At 36.6% G+C, this 18,894-nt stretch overlaps 1 protein-coding gene across 3 annotated transcripts in view; it reads left to right on the forward strand.

The window, feature by feature from the left end:
* Window positions 1-3,900: 3,900 nt before the first annotated feature.
* Trip4 (thyroid hormone receptor interactor 4) overlaps window positions 3,901-18,894 on the forward strand; it is a 54,569-nt gene continuing 39,575 nt past the window's right edge. Inside the window, exons 1-7 of one of the 3 annotated variants that reach the window (XM_077799769.1) lie at window positions 3,904-4,010; window positions 7,095-7,167; window positions 9,046-9,215; window positions 10,021-10,154; window positions 14,499-14,711; window positions 16,731-16,809; window positions 18,295-18,424. In XM_077799769.1, the coding sequence (XP_077655895.1) occupies window positions 3,989-4,010; window positions 7,095-7,167; window positions 9,046-9,215; window positions 10,021-10,154; window positions 14,499-14,711; window positions 16,731-16,809; window positions 18,295-18,424 (821 nt within the window). In that variant the 5' untranslated portion in view covers window positions 3,904-3,988. Of the gene's footprint in view, window positions 4,011-7,094; window positions 7,168-9,045; window positions 9,216-10,020; window positions 10,155-14,498; window positions 14,712-16,730; window positions 16,810-18,294; window positions 18,425-18,894 lie in introns of all 3 variants that reach the window. The other 2 variants (XM_026384811.2, XM_026384812.2) reach the window with 2 other exon arrangements.

The raw sequence follows: 18,894 nt of genomic DNA on the forward strand, positions 1-18,894 counted from the left end.
AGAATAGGGAAGTAATAATTTTTCTCTATCCCTATGTTTATCTTCTAATTACAAAACCCTCAGAAAATGATTTTCACTCTGAATACCTGTAGGATCAAATGAATGTGATGTGGGGTATATTCTGTTAATTGTTCATTTGAAAGGCAACTCTGGAGAGTGTGAGCACAGCATTAATTTGTTCCAAAGAATTATGCTTGAGGTTTTCTGTTTTTTTTTTTTTGTTTTTGTTTTTTTGTTTTTTTTTTTTTTTTTTTTTGCAATGCTGAGGATCAAACCCAGGTCCTTTCACATCTAGGTAAATATTTTAGCACTAGGCTACATTCCAGGAGAATGGATAAACTGGAATTAAACAAACAAACAAAAAAAAGGCTACTCACTACTTTAACAGCCATACTGCATTATAGAATTAGAGGAGTTAAACAACAGATTAAATTAACATTCTAACAGATTAAATTAACTTTATAATAGTAGGAAATGTATTTGCAATTAATTACCTGAGTTTTATCTTAACCCTGGGGCCTAAGATTGCAGACACCTTTGTAATAGAAAAATCAAGAAGCCTCAGGGTATGCTCTTTGTCATTAAGTTCCGTCTCAATTTACTCTGGTAAATGCCATTGTTTCCTTTTCAGTTAAAATCCTCTCTTCCCAGGCGGGGAGGGTCAGCAACTTAGCAACCTCAGCAACTTAGAGAGGCCCTATGCAACTTAATGAGACCCTATCTCATATAAAATATAAAAAAAGGGCTGGGGATGTGGCTCAGTTGTTAAGTGCCCATGGGTTCAATTCCCTATACAAAAAAAAAAAAAAAAAAAAACCTTCTACATAGGGCTGAATTGAATTCACATATCAAATTCCTACAAAGATTGGATCTACCTACAGTCTTTTTTCCTATTCTACAAGCCAATTAAATTGCTAGAAAGAATTTCAAGTGTCCCTTTTCCTATAGAGGCTGTCTACATATTACTATTACTATAGTTGTGTTTGTATGCCTTTTAGGGAGTGGGCATGTGCTGGGAGTCAATCCTATATGCTAGGCAAGCACTCTTAACAATGAGTTACTTCCCCTACCCTATATGTCTTTTTAATACTATGACAATGAAGAATGCATGTTAGAGAAAAAAAATAAAGTCATGCCTACTAAAATTATTTTTCTTTTATGTTTTATTGGTACATTATGTACATAATGATGAAATGTGTTATATTGTGTGTATCTACAATATAATTTGACCAGTATCACTGCCTAGGATTTTCCCCCTCCCTCCCCACTACTAAAAATTCTAAGAGAAATATTTGCTTTGGAGAAGTACTTCTCCTTTACAATTCATGAAACAGAGAACTATGTGATGTGAAAAATATTGTTAAATGTGTGAATGCAATTTCTACTTAAATTTGTACCAAAGTATATCTTTGGTGTGCATGTTTATGTGTATGTGTGCTGGTAATAGAACCCAGGGCTGCTGGGCATGGTGGTGCAAGGCTGTAATCCCAGTGATTTGAGAGGCTGAGGCAGGATGATCACAAAGTTGAGACCATCTTCAACTTAGTGAGACCATCTCTCAAAATAAAAAATAAAAAGGGCTGAGGATGTGGCTTAATGGTTAATCACCTGGTATTCAGCTGGTATTCAGTCCCCAGTACCAATAAGAAAAAAAAAAAAAATGATCCCAGGGCCTTGATAAGGAAACTTTCTACAACTGAGCTACACCCCCAATCCCAAAGAATATATTTAAGTCATATTAACTGGGTGTGCTTGCTTTGCTTAGGCAGAAATGTAATTGAATACAGGATAATGATTGAAAATGGTGTTATATGCACACATTACAACCTAGAAATTATAATCATAAACATATGCTTTATGAAAACAATTATTCTTGAGGACCTGTCATTTCATTATAACATATATATGTTAAGTTCTTTTTTAAAAAATATTTTTAGTTGGACACCACACCTTTATTTTATTTATTTATTTTTATGTGCTGCTGAGGATCAAACCCAGTGCCTCACATGTGCTAGGGAGGCACACTACTACTAAGTACAACTCCAGCCCTGATATGTTAAGTTCTATTGTAATTTTTACGAATTTAAGTCATAGTCTGTCTTCCAGAAGTTAATATTTTAGTTATGGGCCAGAACAAATATGGAAATGGGTAAATTATTTAAATGTTATAATTAGTAATAAATGTATCAGATTTTTATAAAGAAAGAAATCACATACCCACAAATCATGCATCCATTATTACTTAATATCAACAATATTTTGCTTTTAAAAAAAGTTTAAAAATGCTACATTTTCTAAATTAATGACAAGAACAATCTAACTTCAATATAAGTTAATACACTTTCATGATTTTGATTAGTTATGCTAGTAAAAACATTAGCATTAAGAAAAGGTCAGGGGGGCTGGGGATGTGGCTCAAGCAGTAGCGCGCTCGCCTGGCATGCGTGCGGACCGGGTTCAATCCTCAGCACCACATACAAAGAGGTTGTGTCCGCCGAAAACTAAAAAATAAATATTAAAAAATTCAAAAGAATCCATGGGTAAAAAAAAAAACAAAAGTTCAGGGGCTGGGGATGTGGCTCAAGCGGTAGCGCGCTCGCCTGGCATACGCGGGGCCCTGGGTTAGATTCTCAGCACCACATAAAAAAATAAAGATGTTGTGTCCACCGAAAACTAAAAAATAAATATTAAAAAGATTCTCTCTCTTAAAAAAAAAAAAAGGAAAAAAAGGAAAGGTCAAACTGGGGCTGAGGTTGTGGCTCAGCGGTAGAACGTTTTCCTAGCATGTGCAAGGCACTGGGTTCGAATTTTAGCACCACATATAAATAAATAAAATAAAGATCCACTGAGAACTAATTTTTTTTAAAAAAAGTGAAACAACATTCAATGTCTAAATAGGCTAATAGGAATTTTTAAAACTTGGGTCTTTTGGTGGGGGGGCGGTAGGCCGGAGGGATTCAACCCAGAGTTAATTTAATAGTGACATCCCCAGTCCTTTTTATTTTTTTAAGGCAGGGTCTCACTAAATTGGTTAGAGCCTCTTTAAATTGCTATCCTCCTGCCTCAGCTTCTCGAGTGGCTGGGGTTACACGCATGCACCGCCACACCCGGCAAGAATGAAAAATTTTAACCTATAAAGGTAACCAAAAAAAAAAAAAAAAAAAGCATCCAGGAATCATAAAAAATGCTTTCCAAAAAAGTTTGGCTAACATTTTCCCTAACCCACTGCCCTGTCAGAGTGGGGAACTGCAAAGGACCCCCTAAGTCTGGTTATCTTGGGTTGAGAATTCATGTGGAACATCTTCTAAGACAAATTTCAATACCTGTTATTAATTTTCCCCTTTGAGCTTAATAAATTGTCTTGACCCTAATGGAAAAGACCTGCTTCGACAAATTAAATAGAAATTGTAGGAGTGTGAATCTAGTATCAGACTACAGAGGGTATCCATAACAACTACCACTACCAGAACAAAAATTAATATAGTACTTACTAATAGCTAACGTGCGTTGTTTTTAAATGTTTTACGTAAAACCAGAAAGATTTAAAAGCTGTACTCTCGGCTTTCTGCGTATTGTGTGTGTGTGTGTGTGTCTTTTTTTCCCTAAACTGTAGTTTTCATAGGTATTTCTATTGTCTTCTCGGCAGTGTTGCCTATGGCCTTCCTCCACTCTACCTCAAACAATGTCGAAAAGCACGCGCTCAGGGAGCTTGGGTATCCCAGGAAGCATACAAGGAGGCGGGAACAAGCCTGAGGCAGTACAGGTGGGCGGGATCGGCGCTGGGGCGGTGCAACTGCGCCGGGCGGTGCAAGCTGGCGGAACCCGCGTGATCGAGGTCGGGTTGCAAAGGGAACTAGTCCCGCGCAGGACGTGGGGCTTTTGTTGTCCAGCTGGTTCCGGCTGAGGAAGATGGCGGTAGCTGGGGCGGTGTCCCGGGAGCCGCTGGTGCTCTGGTGCACCCAGCAGTTGCGGAAAACTTTCGGCCTGGATGTCAGCGAGGAGATCATGCAGTGAGACCAGTTCGGGTCCTAGGCGGGAAGGAGCTCTGGGATGTGCACTAGCAGAGAGAAAAGGAAAGCGGGGAGGAATGAAAAGTTGATGAGAGACAAGAAATATGATAAAAGAGCTGCAATTAGTCTGTAGGGGCCGAATTTTGGTCTCCGCTTTTATAGTTTAGCTTCTGGAAAGGTTGTCAAGCTGTAAGATATGTTTTTTTTCTCCTGAAAAACTGTAGTAATTAGCCCTATAAGATTGTCCAAGGATCTAGTTTCCTTATAGACTTTGAGAGAAGGAGCAAGTCAAATTGTCTTTCGAGATTATTTATTTCGGTTTGCCCGGTCCGAGTTGTGTCAGGTCGGACCTGGAATTTAAACTGGGGTAATGTGGTACAGTGCAAGTAGTTCCTGACTCATAAGTCACAGGTTCTATATTCAACTATCATTTACCAATTTTGAAATCTTAAACAACTTAATTTCCTTCTCTGTACCTTGGTTTCTTCATCTATAAATGAATAATTAGTAGAGTTTATCTTTCGTGTTTAAAATTATTTTGAAACAGACGTAGCAAACATGATTTAATATGTGCTTCCAATTGATTAACGAACGTATGTTGCTTTATTACTACATACCAGTTGCTGGGGCAACAAAAAGGAGATACAATTGGGTTGTGCTATCTTGATGAGTTTCTGAGGTGGGTAAAGCTGAAGTTTGGAGAGTACTTTGAAGGATCTTCATTAAGATTTGAGATATTAGGAAGGGAAAGTACTAGGAGATTGATCAAGTTATGTGTATGTACTAATATGATATAATGAATCCTACTATTATGTATAATTATAGTGCACGGATAAAAAAGAATAAATACTTTATTGATGAGTGGGAAAAATGAAGAAATAAAAAGTTTGCAACCTCGAAAGATTTACTGGAAAGGATCCCTTTTGCCTGAGAACTAAAGTATAGGTTTTACGTGCTCAGGTGGAGGGGAATGTCTGCAAAAATCGGACTTGATGAAGAACCTGAAAGTGTTTCTTAATTTGATTCCTGTTCATTGATGCTGAAACCTAAATTGTGATTCTAGTTTGGAGGAAGTAAGGCAGTTTCACTTTGGGAGAAAACTGAAACTTGTTGGCAAGGAGAGAGTCAAGACAGCCCATTTTAAAGGATTTTGGTTTTTGAACACTTGAATAGACTACCAAACCAAAAAATCCCAGACATATCACATGGTTTGGCTTAACTCTTGTGTGAATGCAAAATCAGGTTAAACAGTTTTCAAACATTCATTTTAATTTAGTGGAATGTTATCAAATTGAATAATAAGACTTGACAATATATGTACCAAAAAAGTGGTTTTTATTAACATTATTATGTGTGAATTCAAATTTACTGGGTTCATTATAGTCACTTAGTATCTTAGAAGATTGAGTCTATTTTTGATGAATCAACAACTTGGAATGGATTACAGATGATAAATGCAGACTTCTTAGTCTCAGAATCAAATTTTTGAGTATACTCTATCAAGAAAATTCTGATCTCATGATCCTGGTTTAACAGTTTTTTTTGGCAGACTCAAGTTTTCCTCAAACTCATCCACACCACTGAAAGTGAAGTGATAAATTTCTATTTTAAAATTGAAATACTAAGGACTGGGGTATAAGCTCAGTGGTAGAGTTCTTGCCTAGCATATGCAAGGCCCTGGATTCAATCCCCATAACCGACCCCCCCCCCAAAAAAAAATGGAAACACTAAGTATGGAACACCTGCTTGCATTTTTTATGTTTATTTTTTAGTTGTAGTTGGACACAACACCTTTATTTTATTTATTTTTATGTGGTGCTGAAGATTAAACCCAGGGTCTCGCATGTGCTAGGCGAGCGCTCAACCACTGAGCCACAACCCAAGCCCATCACCTGCTTGCATTTAAAAAAATTTTTTTTCGTAGTTGTAGATGGACAGAATGCCTTTATTTATTTGTATGTGGTGCTAAGGATCCAACCCAGTGCTTCGCACATGCTAGGCAAGTGCTCTGTCACTGAGCTACAACCTCAGCCCCCACCTTCTTGCATTTTTTTATTTTATGTGTACATGTTAGACAAGTATTCCAAACTTCCAATAACACTGAAATTACATATAATGTACTAATATTTGAACCACAAAGTATTCACTAGTTGTTGCACAACAGGGTATTATTCCATGACTAAGGCATTTACTGTGTCTTGTCGCAATAAATTAAGAATTATCAAGATGTGGGGCTGAGGTTGTGGCTCAATGGCAGAGCGCTTGCCTAGCATGTATGAGGCACTGGGTTCAATTCTCAGAACACATAAAATAAATGAATAAAATAAAGGTCTATCAGCATCTTTTAAAAAAAAGAATTATCAAGGTGTATTACAGTAGTGTTCTAGCTTGCATAATTTTACATGAGTAATCTGAATTTTAAAAATAGCATAGAATTATTAAACTCCTAATCAGTCACATGTTTATAAGACATTAAGATGAGTTCAGAGTTAGCAAAATAAACTGTGTCACAATCTCCATGAGTTCATTTTTTTAGTTGACTGTTTTGATAATATTTGGTATATACCACATTTGGATGAGTGTTCTTTATCATACTTCATTAAACTGTTAAAATGACATTTAAAAAATATTTCCAGAACTGTTTTTACTTCCTTGGTGAAAATTTGGAATTCCAGGGTTAAATAATCCTTTAAGATTCCATATAGCTCTGTGAGTCTTTGCTACCAGTTAATTTTTTTGATGGAGACTGGTAAGCTTTGAGGAGAAGGTAGTTGAAATACGTAAGACCTGAAATGTCATTGTGTCTTTTTTTCTTTAACCTGATGATCTTTTTTTTTTTTTTTTAGAGAGAGAGAATTTTAATTTTTTTTTTTTTTTTTTAGTTTTTGGCGGTCACAACATCTTTGTTTGTATGTGGTGCTGAGGATCAAACCCGGGCCGCACACATGCCAGGCGAGCGTACTACCGCTTGAGCCACATCCCCAGCCCTGATGATCATTTTTTTTTTTTTTTAAAGAGAGAGTGAGAGAGAGAGAGGGACAGAGAGAGAGAGAGAGAATTTTAACATTTATTTATTTTTCTTAGTTCTCGGCGGACACAACATCTTCGTTTTTTGTATGTGGTGCTGGGGATCGAACCCGGGCCGCACGCATGCGAGGTGAGCGCGCTACCGCTTGAGCCACATCCCCAGCCCCCTGATGATCATTTTTTAAAAATATTTTTTTAGTTGTTGATGGACCTTTAATTTATTTATTTGTATGTGGTGCTGAGGATCAAACCCAGTGTTTCATAAGTACAAGGCAAGTGCTCTACCACTGAGCTACAACCCCCCAGCCCCTGATGATCATAATATGTTCTTTTTTTTTTTTTTTTTTGGTATTGGGGATCAAGCCTAGGGGCGCTTAGCCACAAAGCCACATCTTCAGCCCTTTTTTTAGAGACAGGGTCCTCGCTAAGTTGTTGAGGCTGGCCTTGGATTCATGATCCTCCTGCCTCAGCCTTCCTAGGCACTAGGATTACAGACATATGCCATTGTGCCTGGACTCTAATATACTCTTAAGGAAGCCCAAAGGTATAGGTTTGTTCACCTGTAGCTCATAACTGCAGTTCCACCACGACACTATAGGAATATAAAATAATGCAACTTTCCTAAACAATTAATAGCATTTCCTTAAAAAAGATCTGCTTGCCTGTACAGTAGTGGCACCTGCCTGTAATCCCATCGGCTTTGGAGGCTGAGGCAGGAGGATCACAAGTTCAAAGCCAGCTTCAGCAACTTAGCAAGGCCCTAAAGCAATATAGCAAGCCTCAGTCTCTAAAGAAAATATTAAAAAAGGGTTGGGGATGTGGCTCAATGGTAAAGCACCCCTGGGTTTAATCCCTGGTATTAAAAAAAATCTTTTTAGGGCTGGAGATGTGGCTCAGCGGTAGCGCGCTCGCCTGGCATGCGTGCGGCCCGGGTTCGATCCTCAGCACCACATACCAACAAAGATGTTGTGTCCGCCGAAAACTAAAAAATAAATATTAAAAATTCTCTCTCTCTCTCTCTCTCCTCTCTCACTCTCTCTTTAAAAAAAAAAAAAATCTTTTTATTCTGATGTGACATTAATCTTGATTTATAAATTTTTAAGAGTAATTTTTTAGTTGTAGATGGACACAATATCTTTTTTTAAAAAAATATTTATTTATTTATTAGTTCTCGGCAGACACAACATCTTTGTTTGTATGTGGTGCTGAGGATCGAACCCGGGCCGCACGCATACCAGGAGAGCGTGCTACCATTTGAGCCACATCCCCAGCCCCTGGACACAATATCTTTATTTATTTATTTTTTATGTGGTGCTGAAGATGGAACCCAGTGCCTAAAATGCGAGAGGCAAGCACTCTACCACTGAGCTACAGCCCCAGCCCTTGACTTACAAGTGTTGAATTGGGGCTGGGATGTGGCTCAGTGGCAGAGTGCTTGACTCACACATACCAGGCCCTGGTTTTGATCCTCAGCACCACATAAAAATAAATAAATAAAATAAAGGTATAAAAAAATGTTGAATTAATAACTAGTTAGGAAAAAAATAATGAGGTTATAGTATATAAGTCTATCTTCAGCAAATAATATAAATTTAGATTTTGCAATGTAGAGATTAAGTAGTATGTATCATTTCCAGGGAAATGAGAAGTGTTCCTATGTTAAGGATAGCCCTGCAACACTTCACAGTACTGATTTGATTCTAAAAATACATCAAAACAGTAAATGGTTAAATACATATGAAGTTTAGATTATTATTTTCTTGAGATCAGGGTCTTTGTCCTAATCATATTCCTAGTATCTTGCATAGTATTAGTTCAAAGTAAAGTTTTTAATAGATTAATGAATAGTAGGGTTTGTTTTTATTTTGAGGTGCTAGGTATTGAACCAGGGTTTTACTCATACTAGGCAAGCCCTCTACCACTGATTTACATCTCTAACCCTAATGAATGGTTTTTACTATCTTGACCTCCGTTATAATTATTGAAAATTTTATCTTTGCCTCCTGAGGTATGTTTTGTCGATTGAGAGTGCTGAAGAAATACGAGAATATGTGACGGACCTTCTCCAGGGAAATGAAGGCAAAAAAGGACAATTCATAGACAATCTTATAACCAAATGGCAAAAGAATGATCAGGAGTTGCTTTCTGATCCTTTGCAGCAATGTTTTAAAAAAGATGGTAAGTTAATGTAATTAGGTATAGGTTGAAATATTGTTCATAAATGAGCCGGTTTAAAAGTCTTAGTATTTTCAGCTACCTGTTTTTCTTCACAACGAATTAAAACATAATCATATGTCTCAAAATAAAAAGGGTTGGGGATGTGTCTCAATTGCTAAGCACCCCTGGGTTTAATCATCCCTGGTACCAAACAGGAAAAATAAAGAAATGTTGACTGATTATAATTGTATAAATAACAGAGGTTTCTGTTTAATTCCCAAAAGGTGAACAACAAAGTAAATTACCTAAGTCATTATTACTTTATAATCATAAATATCACATTTTAAATTGTTAGTCCCAGGGCTGGGGATGTGGCTCAAGCGGTAGCGCGCTCGCCTGGCATGCGTGCGGCCCGGGTTCGATCCTCAGCACCACATACAAACGAAGATGTTGTGTCCGCCGAGAACTAAGAAAAATAAATAAATGTTAAAAAATTCTCTCTCTGTCCCTCTCTCTCTCACTCTCTCTTAAAAAAAAAAAAAAAAATTGTTAGTCCCAGCCAGTAGTATTTGAGTTAATATCATTGACTATAATCTTGAAAATGATGGTTTAGTTTACTTCTGGATTGAAAGGAATTCTGCCTGACTTGATGTCTTGATTCTACTAAGCATCACTTTCTGTTTATTACCTATTCAAGTTAACTGATACATGTGGGGTGAGGCCCTAGGTTCAAATGCCAGTACTGTGATTAAAAAAAAAGAAAAAGTTGTTAACTAATGATTCTTACTATTATCAATCTTTGTGTGATTGTGTGTATTCTTTAAAGAAAGTTTTGATATGCATAAATCAGGAGACCAGCTAAAGCGTGGTAGGCGGAAAGGAAGAAACAAACAGGAAGTTCCTGCATTTGCTGAACATGACACAACTATAGAGGTCAAAACACCTTTTGATTTGGCCAAGGTGAGTACTTATAGAATGAAGCTTTTTCTGCCTCTATAGAGAAGAAGTGACTAATATTTTTTATAGAGTGAAGTGTAAAAATTGATCTGCAGTGGCAATTTTCAACAAATATATGAATTTAGATGATAATGATGACATATTGCTTTCTATATGGTAGGTTTTTTGTTTGTTTGGTGGTTCTATGGATTGAACCTAATACATACTATCCAACTGATAGAAAACAATGATATGCTGCGGGTTTCATCTTCAACATTTTGTGGGTTAATGCTGAAAGAATGCACAATGCTTGCTATTATTAAAGGTATTCCTTTCGGCTGGGATTGTGGCTTAGTGGTAGAATGCTCGTCTAGCACGTGCGAGGCCCTGGGTTCGATCCTCAGCCACACATAAAAATAAATAAATACAATAAAGGTATAAGGCTGGGGATGTGGCTCAAGTGGTAGTGCACTTGCCTAGCATGCGTGAGACACTGGGTTCGATTCTCAGCACCACATAAAAATAAAATAAAGATATTGTGTCCACCTAAAACTAAAAAATAAACATTAAAAAAAAGTTATAAAAAATAAAGTTAAAAAAACCTGAACTTTGTTTAAAAAAAAAAAAAAAGGTGTTCCTTTCTTGAACCAGTCTTCTCTAATATTATTATTATCTAGCCTTCAAAACTTATTTCCTAGTCTCTCCTGGCTCTCACAATAACTCTTAAGGAAAACAAATGTTTATAATCAGGAAATTTGATAAGCTAAATTTCCCCAAAGAAATAATAGTTAATAAACTAAGAGTGAAGTACTGAACTCAAAAATTTTGAGTGTGATTACCAAGAAAAAAACATAGGGCAGGCACAGTGGCACATTCCTATAATCCCAGGGATATAGGACACTAAGACACAGTGGCACATGCCTGTAATGCCAGGGATATAGGAGGCTAAGGTAGGGGATGATTGCACATTTGAGTCCCCCTCTTGGGCAATTTAGTAAGACCTTGTCTTAAAATAAAAAATGAAAAGGATTAGAGACATAGCTCAGTAGTAAAGTGCCCCTGAATTCAATCCCCATTACCACAAAAACAAACAAACATAGGTGGGCTTAGAGTGTACCTCATTGATACAGCATTTGCTGAGCACATGCAAATTGGTGAGTTCAATCCTCAGTGCTAGGAGAGGGGATGAGGGAGAATTTAAAAGTGTTTGAAAAATAATTAGTATTAAATTAAAGAGAAGTAATAGAAGAATGAAAGTTTTTTGTCAATAGGAATGAAATGAGCAAAGACTATCACAAACAGCCAGGTGTTGTGCCACATACCTATATTCCCAATAATTTGGGAAGCTGAGCAAGAGGCTGAGTCAGGAGGATTGCAAGTTTGAGGCCAGCCTGGGCACCTTAGCAAGACCCTGTCTTAAAATAAAAAATAAAAAGAGTTGGTGATGGGGCTTGGTGGTTGAATGGCACTGGACTCACTCCCCAGTACCACAAAAACAAAGACCTTCAGAAGCAAAATAAAAGCATAGATAACTAATATAGAAAGGTGTTTAACTTTACTTATAATTAAGGTGACCAATTTGTCGTCTTTTTTCCTGGTTTGTTTGGGACTTTTTAAGTTTTAGCACTTAAACTCTCATGTCCTGGGACACTCCCTCCCCCAACTCTTAAGCAAACCAGGCTGTCTGATTATTCTACTAATAAATAATTACACATTAAAGCTGAGCGCAGTGGCATATGCCTATAATCCCAGTTACTCAGAAGACTAAGCAGCAGGATTGAGAGTCTAAGGCTAGCTTAGGTAACTTAACAAGACCCTGTCTTAAAACAAAAAATAAAAAGGGTTGGGGGGAATAAAAGGACAAAAGAAAAAAAAAAAACTAGCTGGGGATATAGCTCAGTGGTAGACCACCCTGGGTTCAATCCCCAGTACCACCACCACCACAACAAACTACTCAGTGATAACGAAGTTGTATTAAGTTAGGAACATTCTGAACACTACTGGTAGCAATGTATATTGATTTAAGCTGTCTGGGGACACTTTGGCAGCTTACATCCAGAACTAGGCACAGTGGAACATGCCGGTAAGGGACTCCCAGCAGGCTGAGGTACCTGGAATGTGTTCAGTGATAGAGTGAACCTGGGTTCAATCCTGTATCAAAAATAAAACAAAAACTATGGAAATGTTCAGATACTTCTAACGTATTTACATAACTCAAAAATATAAGCTGGGCATGGTAGTGCACGCCTATCATCCCAGCTATTCAGGAGGCTGAGGCAGTGATACAAGTTTGAGGCCAGTCTCATCCATTTAGTGAGATCCTCTCTCAAAATAAAAAAGGCTGGAGATGTAGCTAACTGGCACAGTGTCCCTGGGTTCAATCCCCAGAACTGTAAAAAACAAAACAACTACAACAAAAGTAATCCATTTCAGATTTTAGATTGTGGAGTGACATACTATGCCTTTTCCTGCTTGCCTCGTTCTCCCCTTCTCTCTACTATTTTTGTCTCTCCCCTTCTCTTTCTAAATAAATATTTATTGTCCATTATGAATGAGAGACCTCATCAAAGCATACTCCTCAATTCCTCAAATACTTATTTTAATATAAATGGATACTTTAAAGGGAATCAGAATACAAATTTGTTCTTAAGAGATTTTAAATCTTCTCACCACCACCATCTCTGAGATTCAAAAATATAATATTGGTTAATTTTTAAAAGTGGCAACCTGTTAGATTAGATAAAATCTTAAGCATTTCTTTGTCTTAGGTTTTCATTCTTGCCTTCACTGACTTCTATTTGGTATTGTCACTATATCTCATCTTTTTGCTTTGGACATGAGAGCATTTTACCAGCTCTCTTTACTTACTTAACTTCCTTGTAGTCAGTTTCCCATAGACTGGAACTCTTAAGATTTTTCTTTTCTAAAACATCAGTTTCTGGAAATGATCAAGAAACTCGAAAAGAGAAAGTAAGTTCACAACATGGTTGCAAAGAAAGGCATCTATACTTTTTAAGTGTCAGAGATTGGTGGATCTGGTTTTGTTTGTTTACTTTTTATTAAGTAACTTAAATATACAAATGAAAAGATGAATTTTCACAAACTGACTATGCTATGGATATTTAAAACTAGAAACAAAACATTTCTTGTCCCTCTACAAGATGTCCCAAGTACTTAAAAAAAAAAACAAAAAAAAACAAAAAAAAAACCTCAGCCCTCCAAAGAACTTCATAATAAAAGATATCCAAGTGAAGAGGAGACACATGAAAAGGTTCTCAACTTCATTAGTCATTAAAATAATGCAAAATATAATCACACTGCACTACTACTACATACCAATTAGAATGGCTAAATTGAAAATACAGGTTTTCCTAAGGGAAAACGCCATCTTGATTTCCATCACCATAGTTTAGTATTGGCTATTTTTTGTTCGATTGATTGGTTGGTTGATTGGTTGAGATTGGGTTTTTATTCCTCAGTAGTTCTGGGGACTGATTATAATGACTAATAAAGTTGAGTACCTTTTCATGTGTCTGTATGCTATTTGGATATCTTTTGTTATAAAGTTCTTGTTTAAATATTTGCCTATTTTAAAATTATTATTAATTTCTGATTGAACAAATTTCTCATTTTACTTATTGATTGTCCACAAATCCACAAATGTCATCTTTTTTTTTTAAAAAAAAACATCCTCTCCTTTACCTTTATTTATTTATTTATTTTTAAAGAGCGAGGGAGAATTTTTTAATATTTATTTTTCAGTACTTGGCGGACACAACATCTTTGTTGGTATGTGGTGCTGAGGATCGAACCCGGGCCGCACGCATGCCAGGCGAGCGCGTAACCGCTTGAGCCACATCCCCAGCCCTGTCATCTTCTTTTAAAGGCATTCTTTTTTTTTTTTTTTTAATATTTATTTATTTATTTATTTAGTTTTTGGCGGATACAACATCTTTGTTTTTGTATGTGTGCTGAGGATGGAACCCGGGCTGCATGCATGCTGGGCGAGCACGCTACCGCTTGAGCCACATCCCCAGCCTGCATTCTTGTTTCTTATAATCTCCAATTTAGCTATGCTTTAAGATGTCATACAGCTCTGAATGCTATATTTATGTTCCTCCAGCCATAGTAGGAGATTGCTAGCAAAAAAGACAAGGAAATTATTAGCCTATTTCTATGAAGCATAGCCTTTCCTCAGCCCCTTAATTTTGAGTAGTTTGTATTTCTCCCTCTCACTTCTTTCATGATTTCTTGGACAGTATATATATATATATATATATGTTGTTATGGACTAGATCTGAGGTTTTCCCTCCTTCGTTCTTTTCATTTTCATTGTTCAGTGTTATTGTGATGTTTTTGTACAATTAGGCACAAGAGAACAGTAGCTCCGTAAAGAAGAAGACAAAATTTGTCAATTTATACACAAGAGAGGGACAGGACAAGCTTGCAGTCCTACTTCCTGGTCGCCACCCTTGTGATTGCCTGGGCCAGAAGCATAAGCTCATCAATAACTGTCTCATCTGTGGGCGGATTGTCTGTGAACAAGAGGGTTCCGGCCCCTGCTTATTCTGTGGATCTCTGGTAAATTCTTTTTCTATTGTTTTATTGTGCTTTGTGTTAATACACAGAGCCATTCAGATCCCTAGCAATTTCCCTTTTTCTTAGTAAATTTCTTCCCCAAGGATTCTAGTAGCAGGGATCTGATTAGAAACCCCAGGTTGTGCCAGACATGGTGGAGCACCCCTATAATCCCAGTGGCTCAGGAGCCTGAGGCAGGAGCATCTCAAGTTCAAAGGCAACCTCAGCAATTTAGCAAGGCCCTAAGCAACTCAGCAAGACCCTGTCTCAGACTAAAAATATAAAAAGGCTGAGATGTGGCTGAGTAGTTAAGAGCCCTGTGTTCAATCCCAGGGACCAAAACAAAAGCAAAACTAAACACTTTAGAGCTTGAAGTGTCAGGATTTTTTGTAGTCTTCAGAGGTGGCTTATATCTGTAGGGGCAAGAGTCACGGTGACATAATCCTCAAGACTTCATAGCTTCTGTTTCTGGAACAACATCTGTTATAACTTTGCTTTGTTTAAGAAATGACCTTAAGAATGTAGTAGTAGGCCTGGGGTTGTGGCTCAGCAGTAGAGCACTCACCTCGCACGTACAAGGCCCTGGGTTCGATCCTCAGAACCACATAAAAATAAATAAATAAATAAAATAAAGATATTGTGTCCAACTACAACTAAAAATTAATATTAAACAAACAAACACAAAAAGAATGCAATAGTAATAGGGCTAGGGATGTGGGGATCTGGCTTAATGGTAGAACACTTGCCTAACATGTATGAGGCCCTGGATTCAATCCCCAGCACTACCAAAAATAAAAAAGGAAAAAAGAGAAATAGCAATAATGACTCTTAAAAACTCTAAAGAGCTGTCTGAAAAGCTTATTTTACCAGTTGAGCTATCTGGCAGAAGCAATAACATTTGATGTTGATAAAGGCATCTGTTTTATATTGCTTTATTTTCTCTAATGGACTCTTGATTTTTCCACATACTCAGAGATTAAACTGATAGACAACTGAATGACCTGGAAAATGTAGTTTTCACCATGTTTATAAAATAGCAATTAGCTGGGCATAGTGGTTCACACCTCTAATCCCAGCAACTTGGGAGGTTGAGGCAGGAGGATCAAGAGTTCAAAGCCACCCTCAGCAACTTAGCAAGGCCCTTAGTGAGACCCTGTCTCTAAATAAAATACAAAAAGGCTGGGGAAATGGTTCAGTGGTTAAGTGCCCCTGGGTTCAATCCCCAGTACCAAAAAAAAAAAAAAAAGAAGGGGGGACAATGAATTTTTTCTCTTAGGTCTGTTCAGTTCAAGAAATAGTAATGCAAACCAGATTGGTCTTAAAGTCTTAAATTTGATAAGTTTGACACAGTCCCTTCTCAGCTTCCTTCTGAAACCTGCGATAATTTTATAGTAAATGGAGCTTTCTTTGCTTAATATATTCATTATTTTCTAAGTTTGTTATGTTTGAAAGCAAAGAAACAAAATATATATAGTTGGGCTAGAGATGTAACTGAGTGGTAGATACCTTGCCTAGCATGCATGAGGCCCTGGGTTCCATCCTCAGCACTGCAAAAAAATGTGTGTGTGCATATATATTTCGTATAAAAGAAAATCATAATATAAAAGTAAATCTAATTTTCACTAGTGGTACTGTAATCTTCTTTTTCTGGTTCATTTTTCTAGAACCAGAAGACTTAATAAAAAGTCTTACTTGATTTTTCTAGTGTTCCAAAGACAAATATTTGTCCTTTGAAAGTACAGTAGATTTAAATAAATAGAAAATAAAACCCCACCAAGTGTTAGATATACTTGCAGTGAGGTAGTTTTTTATTTTTTGTATGACTCATAAACAGGAAATGAAGAGAGAAGGAAAAACTTATTTAGATTAATGTGTTTTAATAGATTTGTCCTGATGAAAAGCATCAATAATGTCATTTTATTGTCATATCTAATGTATAATTTAAGGTTCCATTTAAGGTATATCAAGTGATCAATATAATTTAACTGTTAGATCATGTGTCCTTCTCTTATTATTTTACAGGTATGTACACATGAAGAACAGGATATTTTACAGCGTGACTCAAACAAAAGCCAGAAATTGCTGAAGAAGCTCATGTCAGGTAGACAGGAATCTTCTAAATGACTGTGGTGATGGGTACAACTTGTATCTATGGTTGTTTTTCTTTCCTATATTGTGGTATGAAAGATGTAGTTTATAAAAGATGCAGTTTATTCATTCATCTATTCAACAAGCACTTATTTTTTAAAATTTTACTATTTTAGCTACATAACTTTGAGAAACAAATATATAATAGTACATTGGATCACAGCTCAAAGAATAAAATTAATATCCATGAGCTCAAACTCATATAAATAAGTAACCAAATAAGTTAAGAAATAAAGAAAAGAGAATTTCTCTTTCTCTCTTTCTCTCTCTCTCTCTCTCCCTCCCTCCCTGTCTCTCTATTAAAGGGTATGTGTGTGGTGCCAGGGACTGAATCCAGGGACTCATACATGCTAGGCAAGTACTCTACCACTGAGCTACGTCTCCAGCCCTAACTTTTGAAATTGTTAGTGAGGTTGAACATGTCTATATTTTTATTTATTTATTTTTTGAGACTGGGTCTTGCTATGTTGCCAAGGCTTAACCCTCAAGTGATCCTCCTGACCAGGCTCCTAAGTAGCTGGAAGTATAGGTATGTACCATCATACCAGGCTAATTCCTCCTTGTTTCTTTTTTCTTTTCTTTTCTTTCTTTTTTTTGGTGGTGATACTGGAATTGAACTCAGAGATGCTTTGCCACTGAGCTATACCCTAAACCCTTTTTTATTTTGAGACAGGCTGGTCTTGAATTTGCCATCCTCCTCCCTCAGCCTCCTGAGTCACTTGTATTTGGGTGTGCACCACCACACCTAGCTAATTCCTCCTATTTTCTAATTTAGTGAACTCTTCCCATATTTTGTTCTTTGCTGAACAGTAGTACAGCTAATTTGTACTGTAGGCTGATACCATTTGATTTATCATCATCTGTGAATTTCAATTTCCTTAACTTTATAACAAATATAATTTCAAGCAAATTTCTAATATTATTGTGAGAATTAAATAATTTAATTTATATTAAATGCTTTTACATTAAACTTTTCATTTTTGCTCTCTTCCTGAAATTTTTCTTTTTTTCTTCCATTATTTTTGTTTTGATTTGTAAAAGTACATTTAAAAATGATAGTCAGCCCTACTGAGTAAAGGTTTTCATTTTTACAGCATTTAATTTTGTTGATTGATTGATTAATTGCTAGCTATATCTTCAGTCCTATCAGGCATTTTTATGTTGTGTATTTAAACACTTTAGTACCTTTAGTGATCCAAAATTCTGTAAGGGAAGAAAAGGACCTCACATTCATTGAGTACCTATTATATATCAAGCAACACTTGATACTTTACAAGTTAGACCTGGCCTCTGTACTTGGTTGTTTTCCATTGAAATGAAGGCTCCAGACCAGCAGATCAGAATGAGATCTTCCCATATTTTGTTCTTTGCTGAACAGTAATTCAGCTAATTTGTACTATATAGGCTGATATCATTTGATTTCCTTATTCAATTTCAGGGATGGAGAATTCTGGAAAGGTAGACATCTCTACCAAGGACCTTCTTCCTCATCAAGAATCTCGAATTAAGTCTGGTCTGGAGAAGGCTATCAAGCATAAAGATAAACTGTTAGAGTTTGACAGAACTAGGTATGATATGGTTAGAATAACAAATGCTAAGAAATAGACTTTTCCACAGATTCTGGCCATTAAAAATTTTGGGGCTGGGGCTGTAGCTCAGTGGCAGAGTGCTTGCCTAGCACATGCGAAGCACTGGGTTTGATCCTCAGCAACACATAAAAGTAAAAACAAAATAGAATAAAAGTATGCTGTCCATCTACAACTACAAAAATAAAAATTTTTAAAAACCCCCACTATTTTGGCATTTGATATCTTCTCAAAGTGGAATGTGAAAGAGTTTACAAAGAAGAGTTGGATGCTCTGTATAGGAGGCCTACATCTTGTTTTTGAATCTGTGTTTGAATAAAATAGGCTCTCACCAAGAGAATCGTATCCTGCACCAGTTTATTTTTCATTTGTTTGTTTTTCTGGTACTAGGGATTGAACTTAGGGTGTTCTACCATTGAAGTACATCCCCAGCCCTTTTTATTTTGAGATAG

The sequence above is a fragment of the Urocitellus parryii genome, chromosome 6 (assembly GCF_045843805.1).
Source record: "Urocitellus parryii isolate mUroPar1 chromosome 6, mUroPar1.hap1, whole genome shotgun sequence".
Taxonomy (NCBI): domain Eukaryota; kingdom Metazoa; phylum Chordata; class Mammalia; order Rodentia; family Sciuridae; genus Urocitellus; species Urocitellus parryii.